This window comes from Schistocerca gregaria, chromosome 1 (genome assembly GCF_023897955.1).
Source record: "Schistocerca gregaria isolate iqSchGreg1 chromosome 1, iqSchGreg1.2, whole genome shotgun sequence".
Classification (NCBI taxonomy): Eukaryota; Metazoa; Arthropoda; class Insecta; order Orthoptera; family Acrididae; genus Schistocerca; species Schistocerca gregaria.
The window spans coordinates 893,439,625-893,466,901 of record NC_064920.1 but is presented as its reverse complement, the minus strand read 5'-3'; the positions used below and the strand labels follow the sequence as shown (position 1 = coordinate 893,466,901).

Here is a 27,277-nt window from a genome sequence, read left to right as displayed (position 1 = left end):
CACAATATAGTTAAAGTGTTGAGTGGTTGATAGGCACATAAACATGACTGAAGTCTTTGCTAATATCTCAGATAGTGTCTTCCAGTGAGCTAACAGGCTAACAAAAAACACACATTCGCTCACATGGTCGGCAACATTGTTGCCAGGTGTGTATGAGTTCTGTGGAAGGACATTGTCCAGAAAATGGAGGGAAAATTTCAACCTTGTTTACGTGCCTGTCAACTACTTAAAGCCTCAACTGTTTGGCAAATAGTTACCTTCACTCCTTCCATTATTTGTGTTCTACCCATGACTTTCCAGTATTGCATTAATTGTGAAGTAAAGCTGCTCTACTGTGACGGCCATTCCTTTCCAGCACAAGTTTCTCTGAGGTATGCAAATGGGAATTGTCTTTCCATCACATCCCGTCTCTCTTTTGTCTGTACGGCTCCTTCTCTGTCCAGATCACTCACTGCCTACTCCCACCACTCTCCCTCTCCACCTCCCCTTTGAGGGGATTCTCCTTCTACCTCCCCCCCCCCCCCCCTCTCTCTCTCTCTCTCTCTCTCTCTCTCTCTCTCCATCTCTCCTCCCTCCCCCTCTCCTCCCCCTTCCTCTCCATTCCCCCCTTTTTAGCCCCTCCTCTCCTCCCTCCCTCTCATCCTCTTCATTTTCACCTTTCTGTCCTTTTATCTCCCTTCCCTTTTCCTCCTCCTGTCCCCTTCATCTTACACCTCTTTTTTGTTGTAACTTCTGTACCTTTCTTGTCTTATTGTGCAGCTGCGAAAGTCATTTGTCCAAAGACCTGCCCCTTCCCCACTACCCCGTCCTTGGGTCCTTCCCTACCTGCTTCCCACCTCCTTGAGCTCAGGCAACTGCTTTCAATAATGAGTCTTACAGTATCGACGGGAGTGTGGTTTGGGTGTCTGTGTGGTTGTGCGCGTGAATGTGTGTACTGTTGTTGGAAAAAGAGCTAGTGCTCAAAAGGTAGTGTGAATGCTGTTTTTGTATGTGTTAACTGTGCTTCATGCATCAGTCCACTATAGGTCAGTTGTTGCCTTTATTTTATGTATAGCTGTATCTAGGAATTTCCATTACTGTTATAATTATGAACTAATTTCACGCTCAAGTTACCATATTCTTGTGTATGTACAAAGGTACCTAAAAATAATTTTTTGCCAATTGTTGTTAAGTTACTAGATCATGATGGTTTTTATTGTGGTAATAAATAATATGAAAAAAATATTGGTTTGATTGTGTGGCATATGGAAGGGTTGGTTTTGAAATGTAACTAATACTAAACATTTAATGTTGCAGATGATGAGGACAAGCTTCGAGAAGAGCTAAAGGATCTTATAGATGATGCACCAATTGATGAAAGTGATGGAGAAGATTCTGATGGATCAGGTGGAAGTACAAAGCGTAAGAAACGGGATGATGATGACGATGATGACTATGATGATCGCCTTGAAGATGAAGATTATGATCTAATTGAGGAGAACTTGGGAGTAAAAGTTGAAAGACGTGTAAGTGATAGTTATAGATTAACCTCAGTGTCTTGTAGACTCTTTCTTCTTCTGTACTTATGTGTTCTTTGGTTTTAGAAACGTTTCAAACGTTTAAAACGAATTCAAGATGAAGAATCAGAAGAGGAACAAGAAGAACAAAATGAAGATGAGAGAGATGCTATTGCAAATGAGTTATTTGAAGGATCAGACCACGTAAGTTTTTTTTTTTTTTTTTTTTTTTTTTTTTTTTTTTTTTTTTTTTGTGAATTTACATTTAAATTGTTAGAACCAGTGTATCTCTCCTTTCATCAAGGAAAGGTTTGTTCATCGGTAAGTCTGTCTGAAATGCCAATATTTAATTTTTTGTATTGTTAGTTATCAAATTTGTTTGTGAGTTAATTGGACGTATTACAAACTAATTCTGGGAATACTCATTTAAGAGTTGAAACATTGTAAGACTGAATAGTCTTTTTGACTGTAACCATATAAACTATTCATATATCCCGGAAACCATGGAATGAGTTGACAACAAGTACTGAATATAAATACAGGGTGTACATAAAGTGTGGGAACGCTTTCAGTTATTTATTGCACAGGAACTAAACATTGTACAGATGTCATAAGTACTGCATTTTGAAGAGAAAAACGAAAAGTTTTTTTACAAACATTTGATATGCGAACCATGAGTGATCTGGTAGACATCAATATGGTAATCGAATTCTTGCCATACCAGTCCCAGCGTGGCATTGTCGACTGTGTCGGTCGCTTCTCGTATTCTCTCCTAGAGCTCTGCTACATCACATGGTAGAGGCGGTACATACACCAGACCCTTAATGTGCCCCCACAGAAAAAAAGTCATACGGAGTGAGATCTGGTGGTTGGTCAGGTCATTTCCTGAAACAGCTGTACCCTTCTGTAGCACGGCTGATCAATCGATGCAGCAGCTCTTTGTTCAGGGACTCACAAACTTCACGATGAAAATAGGGTGGAGCCCCATCCTGCTGAAAGATGAACAGAGAGTCATATTGCATTTGAGGCATCAGCCATTGCTGCAACATGTCCAAGTAGCAATATCCATTGAAAGTGTTCTCAGGGAAGAAGAATGGCCCGTACACTTTTCGATGTGACAATGCGCAAAAAAAAAAAAAAAAAAACATTTACCTTTGGGCAATCATGCTCAAATTCAATGCATTTGTGTGGATGCTTTGTATCTCAGATTTGACAATTACGCCTGTTCACTTTCCCATTAATATGAAAAGTGGCTTCATCGCAAAAAATTAAGTGATCAACAATGCCATCTCCATCCTCATTCAGTTGTTGCAACTACGAACAGAACTCAAAACGCTTGTTTTTTTTTCATCATCATTGAGCTTCCGCACTGGCTCCAATTTGAATGGTTTCATAGATAGCTTCCATCGCAGGACTTTCCACACTGTCACTGAGTCATTTAGAATTCATGGGATGCACAACACATTGATTTATTTGGACTCCTTATGAATGTCTCTCGTATGCACTCCAGATTGACTTCTTTCCCACTGGGACGTCTGCTTCTTGTTACCAGTCACAAGCAACCCATTGTAATGAATTTGTTGTGCCGGTGGTAAATGGCCTTCCTTGTTGGTGGCTTCTTATGTACTTGGTTCTAAACATCCTTTAAACAGCTGTAGTACACTTAAAGCTCGCTCCGCACCTGAACTCGCTATGTTTGGAGCTAGTGCTGACTATCGGCAAATTACGCTGTGGTGGTATACATGAAAAAACTTTGAGGGTTTCTCTTCAAAATGACATTTATGATATCTGTACAATGTTTGGTTTTTGTGCAATAAATAATTGAATGTGTTTTTGGACTTTATGTATACCCTGTATAGAGGGTGGCGAGATGTGGGCTTCAAGATAGTGTTGGAAGAACAAAAGATTTGTCAAGTAGGTAAATCAGTAAGTTTTTGACACTGGAAAGGATAATAAGCCTATGCATAGGTAGAAATCCTTGTGTGCTATCAATATTTACATTGTGTAGTCAAGTGGTACATTTTTTATTGCAGCAGCCCTGTGTCCAGCAATACGTATCTACTACTATTTTATGTAGCATTGCTATGAAATTGTGTGTTGTTGTTATACAGCAGAAAAACCAGTTAGTTACTGTTCAAACTTGCAAGTCAAAATTGGATTTTACCAGTTGCCTTTGAGAACTGTGGAAACCACTGTAAGTTGTGAGAAAATAAGCAGGCATTTCATCAGTTAATAGACTAATATGGAAAAAAAGATAGAAATTTAGAAGAATTTAGTTTGATACTAGAAATGCCAGGATGGAAACAATGAGTATAAATGAGAAAAGGTAACCAATCACATGCACATGATTGATCAGTGGCATGTAAGCACATTCATCAATTCAGGAAAAATTTCACTAGTGTTCACTCTTTTCTGAATTTGAGCGCGCGCGCGCCACACACACACACACACACACACACACACACACACACACACACACACACACACACACACCTCCTCACCCATCATTTAATACTCCACAAACTGTAGATTTCACTGTTAATGGCTGAAATCAGTTCAGTGGTCAGAGCAAGGGAAGGAGATACTGCCTCAGGTAGGAGAACATCTAGAAAGTCACTGCAGTCTTCAGACTAACCTTCAGTTTGCAGACAGCTTTAGTTTACTCACTTCATCTTGCCACGGCCACTGTGAGCCAGCTGCGTTCCTGGACCTCTGCCGGCACTCTTAAAGCCCCCTCCTCCACCACCCCATGCCATGACATAGCATGGCATTGCATTGCATAGTATGTTGCAGATGTAGATGTACTTCTCATAAACTATATCAGCTCGCGTGCGCGCGTGTGTGTGCGTGTGTGTGTGTGTGTGTGTGTGTGTGTGTGTGTGTGTGTGAGAGAGAGAGAGAGAGAGAGAGAGAGAGAGAGAGAGAGAGACACTAGGAAAATAGGTGGTGTGATTTTTAAGTATAGGGGGAATGTTCGGATAGAAACTAAATAATTTAGGAGCATAGGGGACCACTTACCGAATAGCAGCTAAGTGTTGAGTCGTTGACTGGCGCACAAAGAAGGAAACTTGTCAGCTTTCTGAATAAATCCTGTCTGGAGCTAGAGTACACCCCCCCCCCCCCCCCCCCCCCCACACACACACACACCTACACACAGCTGCACTTTTTTATTGTCTGGTTGGACACAAAGTGCTGGGGGCCAATATGGAATGGGAGAGTGAGGGTTGTGAGGTATGTAGATAGGGGGGAGAAGCAGGGTGAGGGATTAGGCATGGGTAGCTAGCTAGTGGCTCAGAGGGATGCAAGAGGTTTACCAGCTAGGAATGTAGAAGGGAGGAGTGAGAGGTGCACAAGCTGTGCATGTGATGCATGTGTGCCTGAGCCAGTGCAGTGGATGATGAAAGTTACATAGCAGATGAAATGGAAACTATAGGATAGAGGGTGTGAGGATAATGGTTTAACAGAGATTGTGGCCAGGAGAGTTACAGGAGCAAAGGATGTGTTACGTGGGTAATTCCTATCTGCTTAGTTCAGAAAAATTATTGCTGGAGGGAAGAATCTAGGTGGTGCAGGTTGTGAAGCAGCCATTTTTGACAACGGTTTGGCTGCGGCCATTCATTCTGATAAACAACTGGTTGATTGTCATACCAGTATTAAAAAAATACTGTGCAGTGATTGTTACAGGTTTGCAATATGACATGGCTGCTTTCACAGGTGGCTCTGTCTCTGATGGGGTAGAATAAGCCTGTGACAGGACTGGAAGGGGAAGTGCTGGGTGTTTAGATTGGGCAGGTCTTGTGTCTTGGTGTTTCACAGATATATGATCCCTGTTGCAAGGGGTTGGGACTGGTGTAGTGATGGACAAAGCTGCTGTTGTAGGTTGGTGATGGAATACCACTTTAGGGGGAATGCGACATATCTTAATATCTAGACATGATGATATCAAAGCCCAGGCGAAGGATATGATTCATTTCTCCCAGACCATGGTGATATTGGATGACCAGGGAGAGGGGCACACCTTTGTAGCTTATTCTTGTGGTGGTGGGAGGATATGGCATGGGAATCTGTTTGTGGACTTGGTATGGGGTGTACTGTCTGTCTGTGAAGGCCCTAATGAGACTCAGCATACTTGGCAAAGGAGTTCTCACCACTCCAGATATGCCATTCACGGGTGGCCAGGCTGTGTGTGAGAGATTTTTTGTGTGTGAAAGGGATTCCAGCAATTGAAACACAGGTACTGTTTGTGGTTAGTGGCACAAGGGTGCAAATGCTCGTGGTGATCAGTGAGAGTTGGTGATAAGCACCCTTACTGCTGAAATGAGATTGTGAGATCGTGTGTGTTTGTGTTTATAGAAATGATGAATATAATAGAGGGAAACATTCCACATGGGAAAAATATATCTAAAAACAAAGTTGATGTGACTTACCAAATAAAAGCGCTGGCAGGTCGATAGATTTGGTAAGTCACATCAACTTTGTTTTTAGATATATGTGTTTATAGAAATATATATAAAGGTGAGAGCTGAATTTAAAAGATTAAGTAATAAGAGCTGTAGGTAAAATGAAATTAGGTTCTGTTTGGATTGGTGTGCTGATTTATTTTGGAGATATTCTGGGGGTGTGGGACAACTGCTTGTGATGTTAGAGCAGGCAGCGGCTCAGAGTGTGCAGAGCAGTGAAGCCATTCTGTGGTCATGAGAATTGGTAACGAGGGAGATCTATAGATAACATAGAACCGTATTTGACTCAGGAGCAGAATGAGTGTGTGTTCTTGTTATTGTTCTAGGAAGTTATTGTTGTCAGAAGTTAAACAAATTTGTAATTGGAATAATAAACCCTTGTTTGTGAACCTACCTGAGCCTGTTACTATGTAATAGCAGTCATTCACAGGAAAAGTCTGGTGGAAGGAGGGATCCCTCCAGAACAAGTAAAAAGATTGCATCAAGAAGGAGAGGATCCTAGTAGTGGTTTTAATATGAACAGAGATGAGGATGAAGCCATCAGAAAGATGGAGAACAATGTGCAGGAAGGTGGCATGTTGGGTTGAGGAGGGCCAGGTAAATTGGATGACAGGGGTGTTGATGTTTGATGGAAGGAGGGTGGGGTGTCTTGGCCCTGAGTCCAGATCATGATGATATCATCAGTGAACCTGAACCAGACAAGGGGGTTGGTATTCTGGGAGGCTACAAAAGTTATCTGCAGATGGCCTATAAAAAGATCGGCACAAGAGGGTAGCACGCAGATGCCCATGGGTGTGCAGCAGATTTGTTTGTATAACTTCACCTCAAAGTGGAAATACCAGGTGTACTGGTATGAAATGAGCATTTTTTTGTGAAAATGAAACACTAATTTTGAATTGAAAAGTAAAAACATGTTATTCAAAGTACTGACCATTGCTTTCTATACATTTTGACCATCTTTCTGGCAATTTGTGGACACCATGCCAATAGAAATGTTCATCTTTTGAAGCAAACCAATCAGACACCCAATTTTCGACTTCTTCGTAGGAATCAAAGTGTTCCTCAGCCAATGCGTGTCCCATTGATGAAAACAAATGGTAGTTGGAAGGGGCCAAGCCTGGTGAATACGGCAGGTGGGGTAGCAGCTCCCAGCCAAATGTTTTGATTGTAACCTGAACCAGTTTTGCTTTGTGTGCATGTGCATTGTCGTGTAATAAAATTACTTTGCCATGTCTTCTGGCCCATTCTGGTCTCTAAGTTGGAGTGAAGGAATTCCTGGGAGGTGATCTGGGGGTGGTTAGGTTGGTGGTGTGGGGTGGGAGGGGGCTACAATGTTGGGGTTAGGTTGGCTTTGGCTGAAGAGAGCAAAGAAGTATTTTCAGTGCAGGGATCAGAAGAGAAGGTCTTTGACAAATCCATCTTCACAATCTGAATTAGGGTCAAGAAACTCTGTCTTCATTCCTTCTCAACTTCAACTACTTCACTCCCATGTGCTTGTTTGGTCCTTCTCAACCCAAAGTTTCACCTTTCTTAGTGTTGACCTATATCTCTTTGATGATTCCATCCACACTAACCACCAACAGTACCTCCATTTCAACAGCCGTTATCCCTTCCATACAAAAAAATTGCTCCCACACAGCTGGCCATCTGTGGACCTCTCCTAAAGTGGTATCCCATTGCCCGCCCAGCCTACACAACGCTCTGTTCATCCCTATACCACTCCCAACCCCTTGCCCAATCCACCCACCCAGCATTTTCTTCTCCAGTCATGTCACAGGCTTGACGTACCCCATCAGAGACAAAGACCTGTGAAGGCAACCATATTGGACACAAACTCTGCTGCAGTCACTTTACATCTTTTTATGGTGGTATGACAACAACCCACTGTCCATCAGAATGAGTGATCTTTGCCAAACTGTGGCTTAGAACAAAGTTGACCACCCAGTGGCACAACATGCAGCTGAGCACAATGTGTTTGATTCCAGTGGTTGCTTCACAACCCAGGCCATCTGGATTCTCACCTCCACCACCAGATTTTCGGAACTACGCAGATGGGAGCTTTCCTTGCAACACATCCTTCACTCCTGTAACCTTCCTGTCCTCAGTCTCCATTAACCAACTATCCCACACTGTCCACCCAATAATTCCTGCATCCTATATTCTGTCTTCCTCTCCCAGTCCACATCACCTTTAGTGTGCACTGCAGCCCACTGGCTCCGGCACCTGTGCATAAAATGCCTAGCATGTGCATCTGGCACACCTCCCTCTCACATTACAGGCAGCAAGCAAACCTGCTACCTCCCTCCTAACCACTAACTACCTACCCGTAACCCTTATTCCTGCCTCCCCACACTGTCTCCTGTTACTAGCCACACCTGATGCAGCCCCCACCCTAGCCTTGTCCACCTGCGAAAATGCAATGCTGACATTGTACGTCTGCCTGGTGCAAAGGATGTGTTCTGAGTGCCAACAAGCTTTTTTTTCCTCTTTTGCTTGTGTCTGTTGATGCCTCCTTGTTTCTGCTGTTTGGTGACTGGTCTTCTTTATTCCTAAATTATTAGCCTGATTTTGAGCGTTAAAGTGTTTATTCCTTCCAGTCATCTGCAGGTTGTAGTTGTTTCTGTGATTTTTTTTTTTTTTAGATAAATTTATGACTAGAGTGTAATTATACATTCAAATTTCCATTCATACCTTTACAAACACTCTATTAATCTCTCCGGAAATAATATTTATATGAACTTGCAATGACATACACTTACAGTAACTGAAACTCTACAGACATATATACAAAATTAATTTAAGATTAAATCTGTTGTTAATTTAAGATTAAGTCTGTTATGAAACTCACTAGGCCAGTAAAAACAGAACTTGAATCTGGGAGTTGAACTAAAGAGTAGGGAACAGTTAAGAAGAAAATCTCATTTGAAAGCTGCTATCTCTTGGGGAAAAACCATTTATAGTATTTTGAGATGTCTGAGTGGGGAGTGGTACTCTAGTGTAAAAGTAGTAGGTAATTAGGTTAAAAAGCATGTTTGGACCCTTATAAATATGCCATTAATTTACTGGTAATTATACGTCACTTTATTTGTGAATACCTTTTTATGAATAATACAGTACCTATTAAGTTACATAATGGCTGTTGTAATTAACTGTTTTTTGTTGTGTGTTTTGTGTGTAACTTTGTTTTGTGTGTTAGATTGGTAGTATTGTCTTGTGTGATGTTTTTGTTTGTTTTGCTAATTCTTGTCCTTTTTTTCCTTCATTTTTGCAAACACGAACCAAAGGAAAGGGAGGAAATGGTATGTTTATTTCTATCTCATTCTTTTAAGAATAAGTAATCGGAAAACCACTTGTAGCATGTTACTGTGTAATTTTATTCCTAATAATAATGCAAAAAGATATTTTTTCTGAGATACTACTAGTTTATATAAGCTTTTAGCACTGAAAGTTCTGCAAACAATTTAAATCATTAACTCGATTGAAAGAAATCATGTTTAGGATGAAAAATTTGAAAAACGAAAAAGGTCACAGAAATGAAGGAAAATAGCTGCTGGAAAAAAAATCACAACACCAAGAAGTTGTGCAACATAAAGTTGGTAAGTGTGTTTCTACATCTGAAATATGATGTATATTCAAGTTTCACACCAGTTGCATAAGAGCGGTGGTGCAGCATCACAATGAGAATCCAAATCAGGTCTGCTTTAAATACATGCTGTAATGGTCATGAGTGTTAGTTACCTTTGAAATTGGACAGGTTGAGTTGATGTTTTTCAGGAGTGTGACAAGGACTTCATTATCAACACCTCACTAAAATTGAATGAGGTAGTGTAATGGGGCTACAAGAGGCTGGATGGTCCTTCTGTGTTAGCAAGAATGTAGCCACTGTGCATTATTGCTGGCGAGCGGCAATCATGAGAATGTACATTTGCAGGAAGACTGAGCTCTGGACATTCACATTACATTATTGGGCTGGAAGACTGTTTTGTCCAGCATATGGCTCTGGTGCGTCATACTGTGTCTGCAGCAGCAATTTGAGAGGCATTGACACCCCAGTGGCAAAAGAAATTGTTTACTTCAAGGATAGTTCTGAGCTAGACATTCTGCGGCATGCATTCCACCGACCCCAAACGATCATCATTTGTGATCTTAATGGTGTGAAGGGAGAGCTCATTGGAGGGCAGGATGGAGGTCTGCTGTTTTTTGTGATGAAAGCTGCTTCTGTCTTAATGCTAGTGATGGCATGTGTTGGTTAGGAGGAGGCCAGTTGAGGGCTTGCAACCAACCTGTCTGCGTGAAAGACACTGGACCTACACCTGGAGTTGTGGCCACAGTTGTGATTTTGTATGACAGCTGGAGCACTCTTGGTTTGCCATGCTCCATGACTGCGAATTTCCCGAACAGGGTAGTGCAGTGGTCAGCACAATGGACTCACATCAATAGGATGATGGTTCAAACTCGTGTCTGGCTATCCTTATTTAGGTTTTCCATGATTTCCCTACATTACTTAAGCCAAATGTAGGGATGGTTCCTTCAAAAGGGCAGAGCCGCTTTCCTTATCCATCCTTCTGTGATCTGAGGTTGTGCTCAGTCTCTAATGACCTCGTTGTTGGCAGGACGTTACAAACACTAATTTCCTCCTCCCCCAATCTACTCTGACTGCAAATTTATGTGTCAATCTGGTGATTCGATCTGTTGTTCTGCCATTTATGCACAGAATTCAAGGGTGTTTTACAACCGGATAACACTCACCCACTCACCGATGTTGTAACCCAGCATGCTCTACAGTGTGTTGAAACGTTGCTTTGGCCTGCGCAGTCACCAGATCAGGCACTTATGGGACAGCAGTGGATGACAACTCCAGCATCATCCACAAACAGCGTTAATTATTCCTATATTGACCAATAGCAGTTACACCAGTGAATAATGTACCAACATTTCAAATTTTCGATGCCTAATCTCACACTTATATTAACCAGTGGTCTCACTTAAATATGTTACAACAAAAATTCCCGAAATTTCATTACGCTATATTAATTAATTTTTTGTGTTGGAATTTTTTTCTGCCAGTGTAGTTACTGCAGACATACTACAGTCATGTAAAAAAAATTGTTGAATGAAGATCATCTTATTTTTATTTTTTAGTCATTTCAAATCAATATTATGCTACATTTGTGGTTGAAATTAAAGTATTTCTGAAAGTGTCAGGTTAAGCAGCAATTTTCCAATTTTCAGTGACCAGATTTGTTAACAAAATCAGTTTTCTGTTGGAGTTAGATAGGAAGCATATTTGCAGATGCGACTAAAATTTTAGTAGCACCCTCGTGTTTCGTTACTTCAACATTTTTTCTTTAGTTGATAATGGTCCAAATCACGTTACACAAAAATTTTTGCTCATTTGTTGAATTAATCAAAAACCATTAATTTAACACCCAAAGGTGTTTCTTCCATTTGTAATGTGGAAAATGGCTTGGTGTGCTCATCTTCACTACAGCAGCGAGAGTACTTTTCAATTATACTAGTAGCTTTACAGACAAAGCCCTTCGGGAGTAACAATTATGGATATTTCATGTTTTTGCATAGTATTCTTGGGACTCTCATTTCTTATTTAAAACACTACTAAATATTGGAGATAATGGTAGGCACATGCCACAGCATATTTCATAATCTAAAAATAATGCATTTCTTAAAGTACCAATTGAAATGTAATCCTAGACCAGAACCTAAAAAATGGGCAATAGTAGCATTGGTAAGAACCATGTGGTTGTATTTGTTCTCCCAGGGCTGCTAACCTTTCTGCAAGAGCCCACTGTTATGTGGTATTCTTCGATCATTTAAATGTCTTTTCCTCATTTCATGTAAATCTTTTAAAAGTAATATAAATGCAAGGGAAACCCATTTATATGTAGATTTTTAGATTTTAATGGTGTTGGTGATGTTTCAGCACTCACAAAATATTATATCTTTAGAAAGTATATGTTTCTCACTTGTAGTGATATGACACATTATAAAAGTGTGAGCATCAAATTGTGGTATTTATCTCAAACAGAAACAGGTAGAAATAACATTATCACCAAGAGCTTTCACTTAACACATTTCTCTGGGACACAAAACTGGATATCGTGGGTAAGTTAAAGATAGCAATGAATCATATTGTCTGCTCTGAACTGTACACTTACTTTCTATGTTGTTCTCCTATTGCAAGGAAGAGGAGAGAGCCTCAGAAAGAGGAAGGGTTGAAACAGAGCGTGTTGATGAGGAAGAAGATGAAGAGGGTGACTATTCAGATGAAGATGATTTCATTGTAGATGATGATGGTCGTCCAATTGCTGACAAAAGAAAACGTCGAAAACCAATATTTAGTGATGCGTGAGTATCAGCTTGACTTGTTTCGTTATATTGGAGTAAAATGTGTACAATGATTATGCTTGAATGTTTTGTTAACATTTTAAACTGTTTACCTGGCTATATTAGAGAGAGAGAGAGAGAGAGACAGAGAGAGAGAGAGAGAGAGAGAGAGACGTGTAAGCCCTCTTCGGCTGTGCTAGTGACAAAAATATAAGCTTTCATTTTCTGCGTTGGCATATTGTTAATACTTTGGTTGGCCATTTCCTCTGGAAAAAGCAACCTTACTTGGAACATTGTTCAAGTGTGGGTACAAATATCATTCAGATCAACAATATTTTATGTATTGTTTAAATATGCCTCCTAACTTGTTATAGTCTGATCCACGAATGATGGCGGTTCATGCATGTTGAGGTATGGACAGGGATTGCATTGTTGACAATTAAAAGTGACAGTTGCAGTACATACATGCACGTGCTTTCTGCTTGAGAAAAGAGTATATCTTGTAAATTATGTCTCTCACTTACTTACGCAGAATTTAACAATTACCACCATAATCAGCAGTGACAACTCACAACAAATGGAATCGAAATTCACCAAACAACTCTCTACAATCACATTTAATGCTCACAGCCGAACATACTGAACACTGAAACTTCTTGGCAAATTAAAACTGTGTGCCGGACCGAGACTCGAACTCGTCACCTTTGCCTTTTGCGGGCAAGTGCTCTACCAACTGAGCTACCGAAGCATGACTCACGCCCCGTCCTCACAGCTTTACTTCCGCCAGTATCTCGTCTCCTACCTTCCAACTTTACAGAAGCTCTCCTCCGAACCAAAGGTCCCGAGTTAGAGTTCGGTCCGGCACACAGTTTTAATCTGCCAGGAAGTTTCATACCAGCGCACACTCCGCTGCAGAGTGAGTATCTCACACTGAACACTCATTGGCTGTCAGAGCATACACTATGTAGGTCCACAGAACAAGCCTAAACTCGACCGCCATCATACGTGACTCCAACTATAGTTTTCTTTAAAAGTATTTAAGTGTATATGCTGTTTTGGTAGTAATGTTTATTTCATCAGTGCATTGACTGTACATTAATTATGTTGCTTCTACATAAAGTCATTGTTACTTATCATTGTGTTTTGGCTGATTTAGATGGGTTTCTGCTGTTGTGGCTATTCTTCTGGTAATGGAAAATCCAGGATGGAATGTAACAACATAATGAAAAGGATAGTTTTTACTCGCCATGTATCAGAGATGATGAGTCATAGAAAGGCAAAACAAAAAGACTGTCAGGAAGTTAGCTTTCAGTCAACGAGGTCTTTGTCAAAAATAGATAACACACACACACGCGCTGTGGCGGGACCGGTCATCTGCATTCTCTTTCACTTATCAAAAGTCCACCTACCTCGATATGCTTCTTTCCGAGGTACCTTCACTCTGTAGTAGCAGATACATGCTAGGCAGTGTAAAGTGGCATTGATGAAACTACTGCCTAATACCTACCACACAGAGGCTATGTAACTCGAGTTGAAAGTCAGTTCCTGAAAGTTCATTTAAAAAAAAAAATCAGGCATTGTGGAGGATGCAGTCTAGATTGAATCTGCTTTTTATTCATATGGAAACACATGAAATGGCTATCAAGTCCGTATTTAATATGGTAATGCTCTATTATTCAAAGTTCACTGTCTGTACAGCATAGTTTCACTCAAAAAGCAGCCAGAATTTTTGCAAGCCCGACCTGACTAATTTTCATGTTCCACCAGGTACCGACCCACAACTATTCACGAGTTAAACATTCAGTCATTTCAATGGTCTTCTTCGAAAGAAGTGCTTGCAGAAGTATTCCGTACAGAGCCCTAAACATGCCACACGGAATTGTTACTACGGCCAGAAAGTTCACATGTTCATAACTCTCAAACTATTTAATTAAGAAACACCAAACTTTCTTAAATTGTTCGTAACTCTAGTAGCTTCAGTCCCAATGTATTCGAATCACAATTAACTCACTATTTCTTCAATTTTCAGAGTATTTTTATGGAGCTATCTAACGTGGTGTTATCCTTAGGCTGGTTAGCAAGCGACTTTCTTGAACTATTTTTCTCACTGCCCGCTCCACTGTATTTGAATGGGAACAGTTTAATTCTGATTGGCTGTTAATATAAATGACCAATCGGAATGTTTCCTCCAGATCATTCTCATGGCAAAACTTGCCTTATCCACTCAATAATCTGATAGTAATTAACATCATTAAACCTTCAATTTCTAGTATACTGTTTAATGAAAATAAGCGAAGTACGAAATATTCTTCAAATTGATAAATAAACTTATTCTGCCTCTAACTTTTATTCGGGCTGCTTTTATACAAAAGCAAGCTCACACCGACATAAGTCATCAGGACCATGGTTGCACCATAACTTTCCCACGGTCTATTTGTGCAAGTTTTTATGAAAAAGACATATTATGTTTTAACATATGTCCCCATACACTCTCTCAATCATTCTTACACACTCACACAACAAAATATAATCAAATCATAATTTTGACCGATTTTTGTATTTTGTAATGCACAGTGATGACAGTTTTGAATAGAAAATTCTAATTCATTGATTTTGTGCACTGATAAATTTATAATGGCTTCAAATGATAATGAAAGTCAATCTGTATTTATTCCTGACTTGGTTTTAAAAAACGAGCATTGGTTTTAGGGCTTTTAGGTAATTTTCTCTAGCTCCAGAAATCTTGACAGCATCTTTCCATTAATAAAAAAAGGCTGTGTACCAAATTTAAACAAAATCGGATAATAACTAATATGGATTACTTAAATTCGTAGAGGGTATGAATCTTCGGATCTGACTGTTACACTATGCAGTTCTCGTGGCAGGCAGGGTCAGCTGCGCTGTGAGTAAAGCGACAAAGACAACATAGCACTCCTGCAGCCATTGTACCAAACGGCTGTGTGCCTTACTGCAACAAATGTCATCTCGTTATAACTTGCTGTGTTACAGCGCACACTGACGCAAACGCAATTCACACACATGACCACAGTCTCTGGCAGCTGTAGCCAGACTACGTGCAACAGGGCATTACGGGAGAACAAACTGGGTGGGGCTAAGGAGGAGGCTGAGGCGGCTAGGGGTGGCAGGGTAGGGGTGGGGGATGGGGAAGTGCTGTTGAGAGCAAGCAGGGATGAGGCGGAGAGTGGCGCAGCTAAGGGCAGGGGAGAGAGGGGGAGGTGTGGTTAGGAGGAAAGAAGTAAAACAAAAAACGGATGTGTTGGTGGAAGAGAGGGCTGTGCAGTGCTGGAATAGGAACAGGGAGGGGTTGTAGATGGGTATGGAGGTTGATGCCAGGAGGGCTTTGGGAACATATAATATATTGCAGGGAAAGTCCCCACCTGCACAGTTCAGAAAAGCTGGTGTTGGTGGGAAGATCCAGACGGCACAGGCTGTGAAACAGCCATTGAAATGAAGGACATCTTGTTGGGCAGTGTGCTCAGTGACAGAGTGGCCCAGTTGTTTTGTGGTCACAGTTTTCAGTGGCCATTCATGTGGATGGACAGCTTGTTGGTTGCCAAGCCTACGTACAGTGCAGCTCAGCATTTAGATCACATGACTGGTTTCACAGGTAGCCCTGCCTTTTATGGGATAGGTGATGTTTGTGACAGGACTGGAGTAGGTGGTGAAGGGAGGATGCTTGGGACATGTCTTGCACCTAGGTCTATTACAAGGATATGAGCCATCAAGCAAGGGGTTGGGAGCAAGGGATGTGTAGGGATGCACGAGGATATTGTGCACATTCAGTGGGCGGAGGAACACCACTGTGGGAGGAGTGGGAAGGATAGTGGGTAGGACATTTCTCATTTCAGGGCATGATAAGAGGTTGTCATTCCTGCACGCTCCCAAAAGCACTTTACCATCCCCCACCCCTAGCCTGCTATCTTCCCCCTCCCTGCTTCAGCCTCCTCTTTACCCTCACCCAGTTGCCTCTCCCATAATGCCCTGCCGCTCGCAGTCTGGCTTCAGCTGCTAGAAACTGTGGTCATGTGTATGTGAGTTGCTGTTGCGTGAACGTGTGCATGTGCGTATGTCGTCTATTTATGACAAAGACCTTGTTGGCCGAAAGCTAACTTTCCAGCAGTCTTTTGTTGTGTCTTTCTGCAACTAAGTATCTTCGCTATATGGTAAATTGTAACTGGCCTTTTCATTAAATAGTTATTGAGAGTTGTAATTATTTGACCGCATTCTCATTCACTCCCATTTCACATTGTTTCCTGAAGAATCTATAGTACATTTCTATTAGTGTGATGGTCATTTATTGGTCTTTTTAATCTACATTTGTTTCTGTGTGCAACTAAATAATCTCATGAGACAATATTGAGTCATTATACATTATGACTTTTAGTTCATACTTCGTTATGTGTAGTGTTGAATGGAAAGAGTGAAAATCCAGACTAAGAGAGGCAAATATTTATGAGCAGAAGGGGAGGCAAAATATAAGAGGAAGGTGTCAAGAGTGGGAGGTCAAAGGTAGTAAAGCAGTATGAAATGTTTATGATTGAATTCAGAGATTATAGAAATGAGTGGAGTGAGAAGTAAAGTGTGAGAAAAAGAGCTATTAAAGATTCCAAGACTTACGAAGCGGGAAAGCGCCGGTAGACAGGCACAATAAAATAACACACCAAATTTCTAGCTTTCGCAACCGACAGTTGCTTCTTCAGGAAAGAGGGAAGGCTAGGGAAAGACGAAAGGATGTGGGTTTTAAGGGAGAGGGTAAGGAGTCATTCCAATGCCGGGAGCAGAAAGACTTACCTTAGGGGGAAAAAAGGATAGGTATGTACTTGTGTGTGTGCGTGTGCGTGCGTGCCCACACACACACACACACACACACACACACACACACACACACACACACACACACACACACACCCATTCATACATATACAGACACAAGCAGACATATTTCTGCTTGTGTATGTATATGTATGAATGCGGTTTTCTCAACTTATCACCAAAGCATGGACTTACAGATTTGTGTCGTGTGCGTTCCCTACGTACCTCTGCTATTAGCACCAGTTTTGTGTAGTGCCACATTGTGTGGCACCACATTCTGCAATTATCCTTAATTTATGAGCATGAGTGTATATTCTTTCATCTGTACCTTTAATGTTGTAAGATTTGCTGTTAGTGAGGCTAGAAGAAGTTGTTTCCAGCGGGTGTATGGAGCAGGATTTACAGCGGAACTGGTTACACTGAAAGGAGCCAAGGGTTAAGGTGGTTGTATGGGAAGAAAATCGGTGGACTATCATCTCAGTTTAGAACTTGCATTAATATGTAGATACACATTCTAGTTTGCTTTGAACAATTCATGAAAAATACTGTTGATGAATTAAAGGTCTCAGTTTTAATATTATTTGCAATAAGACATGAGGAGTGCAGATGATGGACTAAGTGTATTAGGCTTAGTGCTGTTTGCTGTAATATGTGTTTAACACTTTTGGTTCATCTTGTAGCTTACTGATGGCATGTATTTTTCCCTAATCATTACTTTTATAGTCCATTTCTGTGATTCACAGTTTAGTTTTATCATGTTGATACTTAATTTACTATGTATTTACTACAGTTTTCCATTTCTTATACTTGTAGAGCCCTGCAAGAAGCCCAGGACATTTTTGGGGTGGACTTTGATTACGATGAGTTTGAGAAGTATGGTGAAGATGAATACGAAGAAGAAGAGGAAGATGATGAGTATGTTGATGATGATGGAGAAGATACTGAAAGAAGGTACGTACATGTTGTGTTCCATTATAACTTATTCTGCCATCTCTTGGAAAAAATTTGTGTTACTTTTCATTTCACTTTATACTTCATAGGTAATGATCTGTTCATCATGTTCCATTACCATTTGCATGTCACATTATTCTTGATGTTGACTCATATTTCTTCACAGAATCATTCATCATCTTTATCTAGATATCAAGTTACGTGTGACAGCATACATATCGGTTTCTATTTATTTGTGCGTGACTAGGGTTGATAGCAATATACCTATTGATTTTCCAGTTTAAATATGACATTATAAATGCAGTGGCCATTTTATGAAATTGTAGGCAATGCTGAATACACCAGCTCGTATTGTGTGCTTTGAGAGCATTTGATTCAGCTGTTGTCTTACTGCCATGCCAGACTGCAAGGGCAATATGGCCAAAACTGTTCTGATGCCATTTTTATGAACCATCCAAACCAGGTGTATTCTTGTTGTTTTATAATGTACATCCTTAAGAATTTACAGGTGAGTGGCTCCCTGCTTGATGTGGGTGGACATGCAGATGATGTAGGCAACCAATTTCTTGTTGAAATACTTTGTTAACAATCCTAAACAAACATAGAGCAGAGTGCCTGCAGCAGGTGGCGGGAATGACCCTCAGGTCTGAGTATGCCAGCACAGATGCCCCAGTGCAGGTGTTCTTCAGGGATGAGAGCATTACCTTTGCATTTTGGCTGCAGCTGCTATCTTCATCAGGAAGGGGAGGTGTGGTGGAGCAGTGATTGGTGGCCAGGGAAAGGTAGCGGGTCTGCCGTCTGCCCCTGGTGTCAGACATGGACCCTACAGGCTAGGGAGTGGCAGTGGGCTGGCTGGGTCTCCCTGCTGCCTCGGACCTTGTAGCAGTAGTGGGGCTGCTGGCTCCTAGGATTCCAGGCAGTCAGTCAGTGGTTGGTGGTTTGCATCTCAGAGATGGTGGTGGCTGTGTCAAAATTACAGTGCTGGCCAGCACAGACCAAAGTCATACTATTGATCAGTTATTCAGTGATGCTGGGCTGGCCTGGGAGGGATTTAAATATCGCTGTCCAGCAGTGACCATTGAGGAAGTAGCCAAGTTTCTGGGTCATGTCGAAACATCTCGAATGGGGCCAGTGTTCTGGATGCAGACCTCATCACTCCGAAGTAGATCCATGTGAAAGTGGCCCAACAGCAAAAGGTTGCTGCACTGATAGGCCTTTATCCACAGCACACTGATAGGCCTTTATCCACAGCACACTGATAGGCCTTCTTCCACAGCAGCTGATGGTGACTGTGGCCTGGTTATGGCTCAGGACTGTGCCGCAGTTTTATGCCATTACATTTCCTTCCTCCTTAAGCCTCATGTACACAATCAAACAATGTGTCAAATTTTACTATGTTTGCCAAATATTTGGCTGTTTACTGCACTATTTGATGTCTTAGCAAACATTAAGTGTGTTTGCCATATTTGGCAGAAATTTTGATTGATAGAAAATTTGGCAAAATAGTATATGTTACTTGTGTTGATGTTTCACCACATATGTTTAGTGAATAATAGTTATATTAATATTTGTCTTCTGGTATTGTATGTTTCCACAAGCATGGAAAGTATGGCTAAGGATAAAAACAAAATAATCACTGGCAATTACCAAAATGGTAGAGGTGTCACATCTTTCCCAGACATGTTTTGTCCAGGAAGAGGTCAAGGAGGAGGTCAATATCCTATGCACAGTGTGTAAGCAGGAGTGCAATAAAATAAAATAAAAAAAAATAAAATAAAAAAAATTGAAGTTCTCAAGTTCTTTCATGGTGATATGTTTAAAGAACAATCATTATAGAGGATCAAGTGGAAGAGAATAAATGTTCATGTACTTTTGACATCTTCTTCAGTGTGAGGTTGTAGCAGCATTAAACAGGTTCTCGTGTATATTTCCCTCTCATTTTAAACCATTCCCTGGACCATCATCTTGCTTACTCCTCCTTCTCCTCCAAACACAGTGTTATAAATGCTTTACCTGCATTTGTAGCCATTCCCACTAATGTTAGAATAAAGCATACACGAACAATGTCTGCTTCAGAAATGAGTATAAATTTACAACTTTGTTGCTGCGTGTTTTGGTTTGTTTGACAAATCCCTGGCTAGATAAGAGTGAATTTGACAAATAAGTGTGATAGTTTACGAGGGCCATAAGATTAATGTGGCCCACCAGATTGCTGTTTGCATGAATATAGGTCTGACGGTAGATTAATGATGTTGGTGTTCTGAGTTGTAGTTTTGGTGATAACGGTGGTTAACTGAAAAGAAGATCTTCAAATGTTCCTTTGTGTGCCAGTTATCAACAACCTTTGCCCCTGCAGTTCTGTTGGTTGCGTACTGTGTAAATGACCCTGTTCATAGCAGATGCAAATGACAACTACTGGTTTTGGTACTGAAAATATCCAGTGTGACCCTATCTTTTGAAAGAATTCGGCTTCACTTGTGATGACCTCCTGGACCACTTAGTCACAGGCTTATCGGAGTGAAACAGAGTGTACTTGCATGACTCAGGGACTGTGCATAACCATTCGTTGTGCAAGAGGTAACTTTTCTGGTTTGGCCCTGTGATAATTATATGGTGGAGAGTTGTACTTCCTCAAACTCCCCATCACCTTAAGTGACTAAACTGACCTAGCAAACATCTGTTATAAAAAAAACTTTTAATGCTGAAGTGCAACACACAGTCACACTCATTTACTGGCAAACTACTTCCTTTTGCAAGTCAGCACAAGCACTTTTTCACAAACCACATACTTGGTAAAACAACAAACGTAGTGCACCATGCAACATCAATGTTTTTCTTCTAAACTAAGTTTAAGGTCTCACCTGTATTGCAAATAAAAGTTTTACCAGAAAAATTCTTTTAACCTGTTACCTAGACAAAATATTTCCTTTGCACTCACTTGTGGATCTCTTTCTAAAGCAAAACATAGACATAATCATAATATATACTCACAATCTTCCATAATAACTAATACGGAAACACAAAAAAATAGCTTGCAGATCTTATGGCATATGGGCATGTTGGAAGAACTGATTCGGTTGTCTAGTTTTACTTTTCAGTCTCATATTGTCTCCGACCACTTCCCTTCCCCTTTGGAAGGAGCTGCTGGAAAGAGAGACAGTGCTTCTGGTTCACCATGAAATGGATGAATTCTTCCTACATACACCACTGTGCTTCATATCAGAAGTCGTACTTTAATGTTAACCATAAACATCATATCAGTTACTTGATAAGGTCCTCAATAACAAGATATGAACTTTTTAGTTTTTCCTTTCAGCATGTAAAAGTTAGATAGCATTACCCACTGTTGGATGTCCTATTTAGGCAATTTTGCCTCTCTAGTGTGAGTGCCTTCCTACATTCCAAGGGCCATTGTAATCTGCTTTTTAACGTGGTGCCATGTACTTTTTGACCTTTTCACAAAATTCCAAATGAAGATGTGCCCTATTCTTGGATAGGCCTGCAGACTTGGAAAGGTGAGGACATTTTTTGGCCAAAAATAACCTTATATGCTGATAAACACTCATTCTTGTTGATCTTTGAGTTCTGTGCTCCTGATTCATATAGTAGTAGTGTGTCTCAATCATTATGGCTACTACTTACGTAACAGCAATTTCCCTATAATATGGTGTTCCCTTTCAGTCATGCAATTTGTTTTCAGATGTAGTGCACTAGTTCGTAGCTTTCTTATGCATATTATTGAAAACAATTGCATCAATAACTCAATATGTAAAGGTAATGTCTTGGTCAGTTATTACGGCCTCTTGCATTCAGAACTTCAGTATCCGTTGGTTAACCATAGCCTGTGCCACCGGTTTCTGCCTGTTGATTTGGCTTGCAGTAGTGACCAATAAATGTGAGAAATGTTCAGTTACAGTTTATGCATATCAATTCACTGTTGGTGTTTGTGCAAAGGAACCCAGAATGTCCATTCTGATTATTTGGAATAGTCTGTCCACCTCGGAAAATCTTTGTAATGGGATTTACTGATAACTCAGCTCGACTCTTTGAGCCCAAGAAATGCATGTTTTGATGTGAAACTGTACTTCTTCCTTCCTTGTAGGCCACCAATAATTTTCTGCAACATGGTGCTCTGTGGAATATCATCTGCCCTTCCAAAATGGAATTGTGAGCCTGCCTCAGTACTTCGTCCAGCGAGCTTGCTGGCACAACTTACGTGGCAGCTACACCTTGTTTGCTTGTACAGCACTCTATCATCAGAGCTGAATTGCACTTGTCTCACAAACTGCAAACGTGGTCCGTCGCCTGAGCTCTTCGCCATTCTTCTGTTCTTATCCCAACACATTCTATTCATGTATTTTGTGACTAAGTCTGTCCTTGTTTCTGTGAGATTTCCCAGAATGATGTACAACCTCAAAATCATATTCGCTTAGCCATAAAACCAGTGGCTCAGATGCCTGGTTGGATCTCTTAGTCCCAGATGCCATTTCAGAGCTGTGTGAGCCATTATGATCTAAAAATGTTGCCTGTACAGATAATCATGTAAATAAGTGATGCCAAAAATTGGAACAAGTATTTCCTTTTCAATAGTTGAATAGTTGTTCTCCTTCTCATTGAGCTGTTGAGATACAAGGGCTATTGGGTGTTCTTTCCCATCTACCCCTTGACTCAAAACACGGCCTATAGCAAGGTTGATTTAGTCCTGTGACAATATAAAGTGTTTTTGATAGTCAGGAAATGGAGGGTGAGACTGGTGGCCAATCAATCTTTTAATTGTTCAAATGTTGCTTCACAATCTGGATTCGAGTGATACTTTACTTCCTCCTTTAATAATTGTGTAGTGGGACTTGCTAAACGTGCGAATTTGGGAATAAATTTTCCGTAAAAATTAATGATCCAAAATGGCTTGTTCAAGTCAGGGGTCATTTTTTACTCAGTCCTGGCCAATAATATTGCCCAAGTAGTTGACCTCCTGTAACACAAAGTAGAGCTTTCATAAACTAAGTGTCGGTTGTACCGTATGTAACTGATCAAAGACATCTTGTAGATGCACCACATGTAGGTAGACACACATTGTTTCTGTTTTTAACCTAGTAGCACCCTGTGTAGCAAGTATTGGAAAATTAAGTTGCCTGTGCATTTTTCAAACTGAATGACATCTGACAGTACTGTTACTGACGAAATGTAACTAAAAACACCATTTTAGGTCGATCATCCAGTGATACCTCTAATTAGTGGTACCTGCTTCGTAAATCCATGGTGGCAAAGTAAGGGCATTTCCTCAGATTGTCTAATGTATCCATAATTTTTAGCACTGGGTAAGCATCAATGACTGTCGATTCATTTAAAGACCTATAGTTACAGCAGAATGTATCAGCCTTCTTACCACTGGGGACTTCTTTGGAATGATGATGATAGGTGCTGCATAGAGACTGGTGCTTTCTTCTAAAACTCTACCCCGGAGCTGTTGCACAATAAACTCCTCCGCCATTGATTATAGATGGTGTAGGACTCGATATGGGTTTTTGTTTGGCTCGTTCCCAGTGGGAATTCTATGCTGCACTAGCATAGCTGGCAGTGGGCTAGGTGGGGTAAATAATTCTGTGTAATCCTCCAATAATATCTCTATGTTGCCCTGTCACATCCTTTAAGATGTGACACCTTTCCCCTTAGTGTGATTAAATTGACAGACTCCTGGCTTTGAGTATTGTACACTGAAATCTCTGCTCAACGCCTTGTCATTCTAACACTTCTAAGTTGGCTGTCAATGCACCTCTCAATAGCCTCATAGAGTGCAGTTGAAACCCTTTGTTATGGCTCATAATCATAGATCAGTGTGTCTGGAGCAGGCAAATAGTAAGTGGTGGACCAAGTGTGCGTGTGCTGGCATGGATACACCAATAACAGGCATTAGTGGATGGCAGCATACAGTTTTCTACTACCTCTGCATTTTGGTGGATGGTTGCTAGCTTCAAAAGGACAGGGTAGCAGCAACCAATTATAGGCAACAGGACTGTCCAGGCATTGAGCATAACACCAAAGGCAAGGGAAGGGTGATGCTCAGCTGAGTGTCTGTTGCAGTATGTCTTGCACTGTGTGGCAGTTGTGGGTTGGCTGGCTACCACGAGCCCAGCAGTCAGTGGTTTGTATCCCAGAGATGCCATTGTCAGCTGCATTACATGTACAGTGCTGGATGGTACAGACTTCATCATACTACTGTCAAGCTGTTCAGTGCCGAGAGGCTGACCCTTGGGAGGGGGTGGGCTTAAATACCACTGACCTTTGCAGAAGTAGTCATGTTTTTGGCTCACATCGAAACATCATGTACGAGGTCAGTGTTCTTGGTGTGAGTTTCATTGCACAGGAGGAGGTCGATGCGAGTGATCATTGACAAGTCTTCATCCGCAGCTGCTGCCAATGACTGCAACCTGGTTACGGCTCTGGACTGTGGTGCAGTTTTATGCCATTACTGTTTGTTTGTGTGAAATTGGTTCCAATTGTGGCTGTGACAACATTTACTTGATAATAGCTAATGCTTCTGTGGAAGTCATGAAAGTAGTGTTTCTTTCTGCCTTTTGAAACTCTGCAGTGGTACCAAAATGCAAACATTTTAATTGTAACACCATCTACAAGAGGAGATACTGGTATGAATAATAGTTTGTGGATGGCGATTGGTGTCATAGTGGTGTTACCCCTTTTGAAGAAAGGCACCTGTGAGATTTTAGTGTTTAATAAGCAGAGGCACTGATTTTTGAATGACAAAAATAATGAAAATAATAAAAGTTGGTAAGAGTAAAACATTTTTTCAGCAGGGGAAAGTTTTGCTGACTGGTTCTGAAATCAGAAGTTCTACTTCGTGATATTATGTACAACGCAAGACTAATCCCCCATAACGTTGTCCAAAATATTATTGCTACTTTTAATTTCATAGAAAAGTCTTGGCAAAATTCATATAGCCCATTTATTCTTACTCTATTACAGGAGGAACAACCATGGGCATAATCTTTCACTCGTTTTTATCTTCTCCAGTACTGACAAAAGCAGTGTTTCAGAGATGATGTTTTTAAATTTCTGCTGAGTAATTTCGTTTCTAATTTCATGAATTATTTTCACAGTTGTTATAGTGTCTTTAATGATGTGAGTTGTAGGCTGTGCTTTGCACTTTTAAGATTGAAGCAAAATTTCCGAACCATTTATACCTCTCGAAAGTTGTGGTGTTACTCCTGTTGACTAGTGATAGGTCTATTGAACTGTCTCAACTTCACTCCAAAATTCAGTTTCTAAATGAAACATAATTACCTAAAATTGCCTTTTTTCTATACTGTTATCTTACATTTAACATGCTTTCAACAACACTTTGTCTTAGTGTTTCTCAACAACTGGAACGATGAAACAGAATTTGCACAACTGTTGGAAGAAAGGGCTGTAATGATGGAATACAGTTCCACCACAGTAAATGCACAGACCATAAAAACTGTCTGGGGATTATTTTTTTCCTAGTTTTCATGCATTTATTGAAAATCTCAAACATTGTCAAAACCAATAAATTGTTAAAGTTCATGTATCAAAGATATTGGATTCAAGCTGAATTTGAATTGTAAAACATGAAATAATCAAACAATGGAAAATCCAGGATGAAATGTAACAATACCAGAGTAGGAAAGTTGCTACTCACCATATAGTGAAGATGCTGAGTCGCGATAGGCGCAACAAAAAGATTCACACAATTATAGCTTTCGGCCATTAAGGCCTTTGTCAGCAGTACGCGCGCGCGCACGCACGCACACACACACACACACACACACACACACACACACACACACACACACACACACACACACACACTCCCCTGCAGGGTTTAAGCTCTCTGAGACTGCAGATTTGTGTGCAAGTTGTGTTTGCATTTGCATATTTGTGTGCGTGTGTGTGCACCTGTGTGTATGTGTGTCTACTGCTGAAAAAATGTAATAACATAGCTATATTGGGTGTTTGACTGTGACTGTGAATATTTGTAAACAGGCTTGTTAGGTTGTGACTGTGTGATGGTTCACTTTTTTCTTCATTTGTTGTCCTTGGTGTCGACGTACTTGCTGAAAAAGTAGAGGATGGAAGTGCAGTACTGTCTGCTGTAAATGATGTAGTCGAGTCGACAGGTACACATTTGTGTTTCACAGTTGTTTACTTTCACTTTTCACAACCCCCTCATATACACCTTTAATATGGCCAGTGAACTATTGTTTAACTTTCGATAAGCCTCATACATAGTTTTCACGCGAACATCCACATACTGCTGCAATAATTTACTGCTGAATATCTATGAGCAGTAAAAACATAACCACATAATTCACAGTTCTTTTGGAACAATCAGCCATGTATGGAACAGACACTTTCATTGTTTTAACACATGGCCTCATTGTGTTACACTTATTTCACAGTTACTTTGATGCTTTTTTGTTGTTCTAACCAACACAGCTTTCTTGTCTGAAACTCGGCCATGGACTGTCTGTCTTATGACCAAAAATTGGGCCCTTATATAGCTTCACAATAATAGGTACTGAAACTACACATTGTTCTAAGTTTAATTTACAGAAATTACAATTAAAACTTAACTCATTAAATTAACTGAATACATCGAAAATTTTGTTCTTTTTAACAGTTTCTTCTACTATAAGAGTAAGGCCAAATTATTTGTTAAATTATGAAATTAACCATTAGAAGTATGCAAACATTCCTTGGACAAAACTGTTAATTACTTTGTAATTAATTAAGAGCCAGCTTTGCTAGCATGTTTTCGAATAGAACCAAAAAGATCCTTTAAGAATACTATTAGTTGTTCCTTCAAATGTTTATAATTAGTACAGAATTTATATTTGTTTATACGTCAACAATAGAATTTAAGTTACACAACAATTACTGATTCCACCCTATAACAAAAGTATTAACTAGGAGTAGTCAAAATAAAGTAGAAAATCAATTACATACATAAAACTAAGCACAAAATTAGATCTGGTGTTATATTCTTTAAAACTGAGGGCCAAACTTTCTCTTTTATGAAAATGCAGATTATACTCATGTATGTTAATGGTAACCAATTAAAATTAAAAAAAAAAAAAAAACGAATTTAAGGAGGCAGATGACAAAACACGAGGGGAAGTAAAAATATCCCATCTTGCTTTGTCACAACTGCCAGCC

The 27,277-nt window shown here is 40.3% G+C and overlaps 1 protein-coding gene across 2 annotated transcripts in view; it reads left to right on the top strand.

Annotated features, from left to right (window-relative positions):
• The window catches only part of LOC126273816 (transcription elongation factor SPT6), a 144,858-nt gene that overhangs the window by 15,666 nt on the left and 101,915 nt on the right, over positions 1 to 27,277 (top strand). The window contains exons 3-7 of one of the 2 annotated variants that reach the window (XM_049977062.1): positions 1,297 to 1,505; positions 1,584 to 1,700; positions 9,241 to 9,255; positions 12,159 to 12,322; positions 17,948 to 18,085. In XM_049977062.1, coding sequence (XP_049833019.1) covers positions 1,297 to 1,505; positions 1,584 to 1,700; positions 9,241 to 9,255; positions 12,159 to 12,322; positions 17,948 to 18,085 — 643 coding nt within the window. The remainder of the gene's footprint in view (positions 1 to 1,296; positions 1,506 to 1,583; positions 1,701 to 9,240; positions 9,256 to 12,158; positions 12,323 to 17,947; positions 18,086 to 27,277) is intronic. The other variant, XM_049977063.1, reaches the window with a different exon arrangement.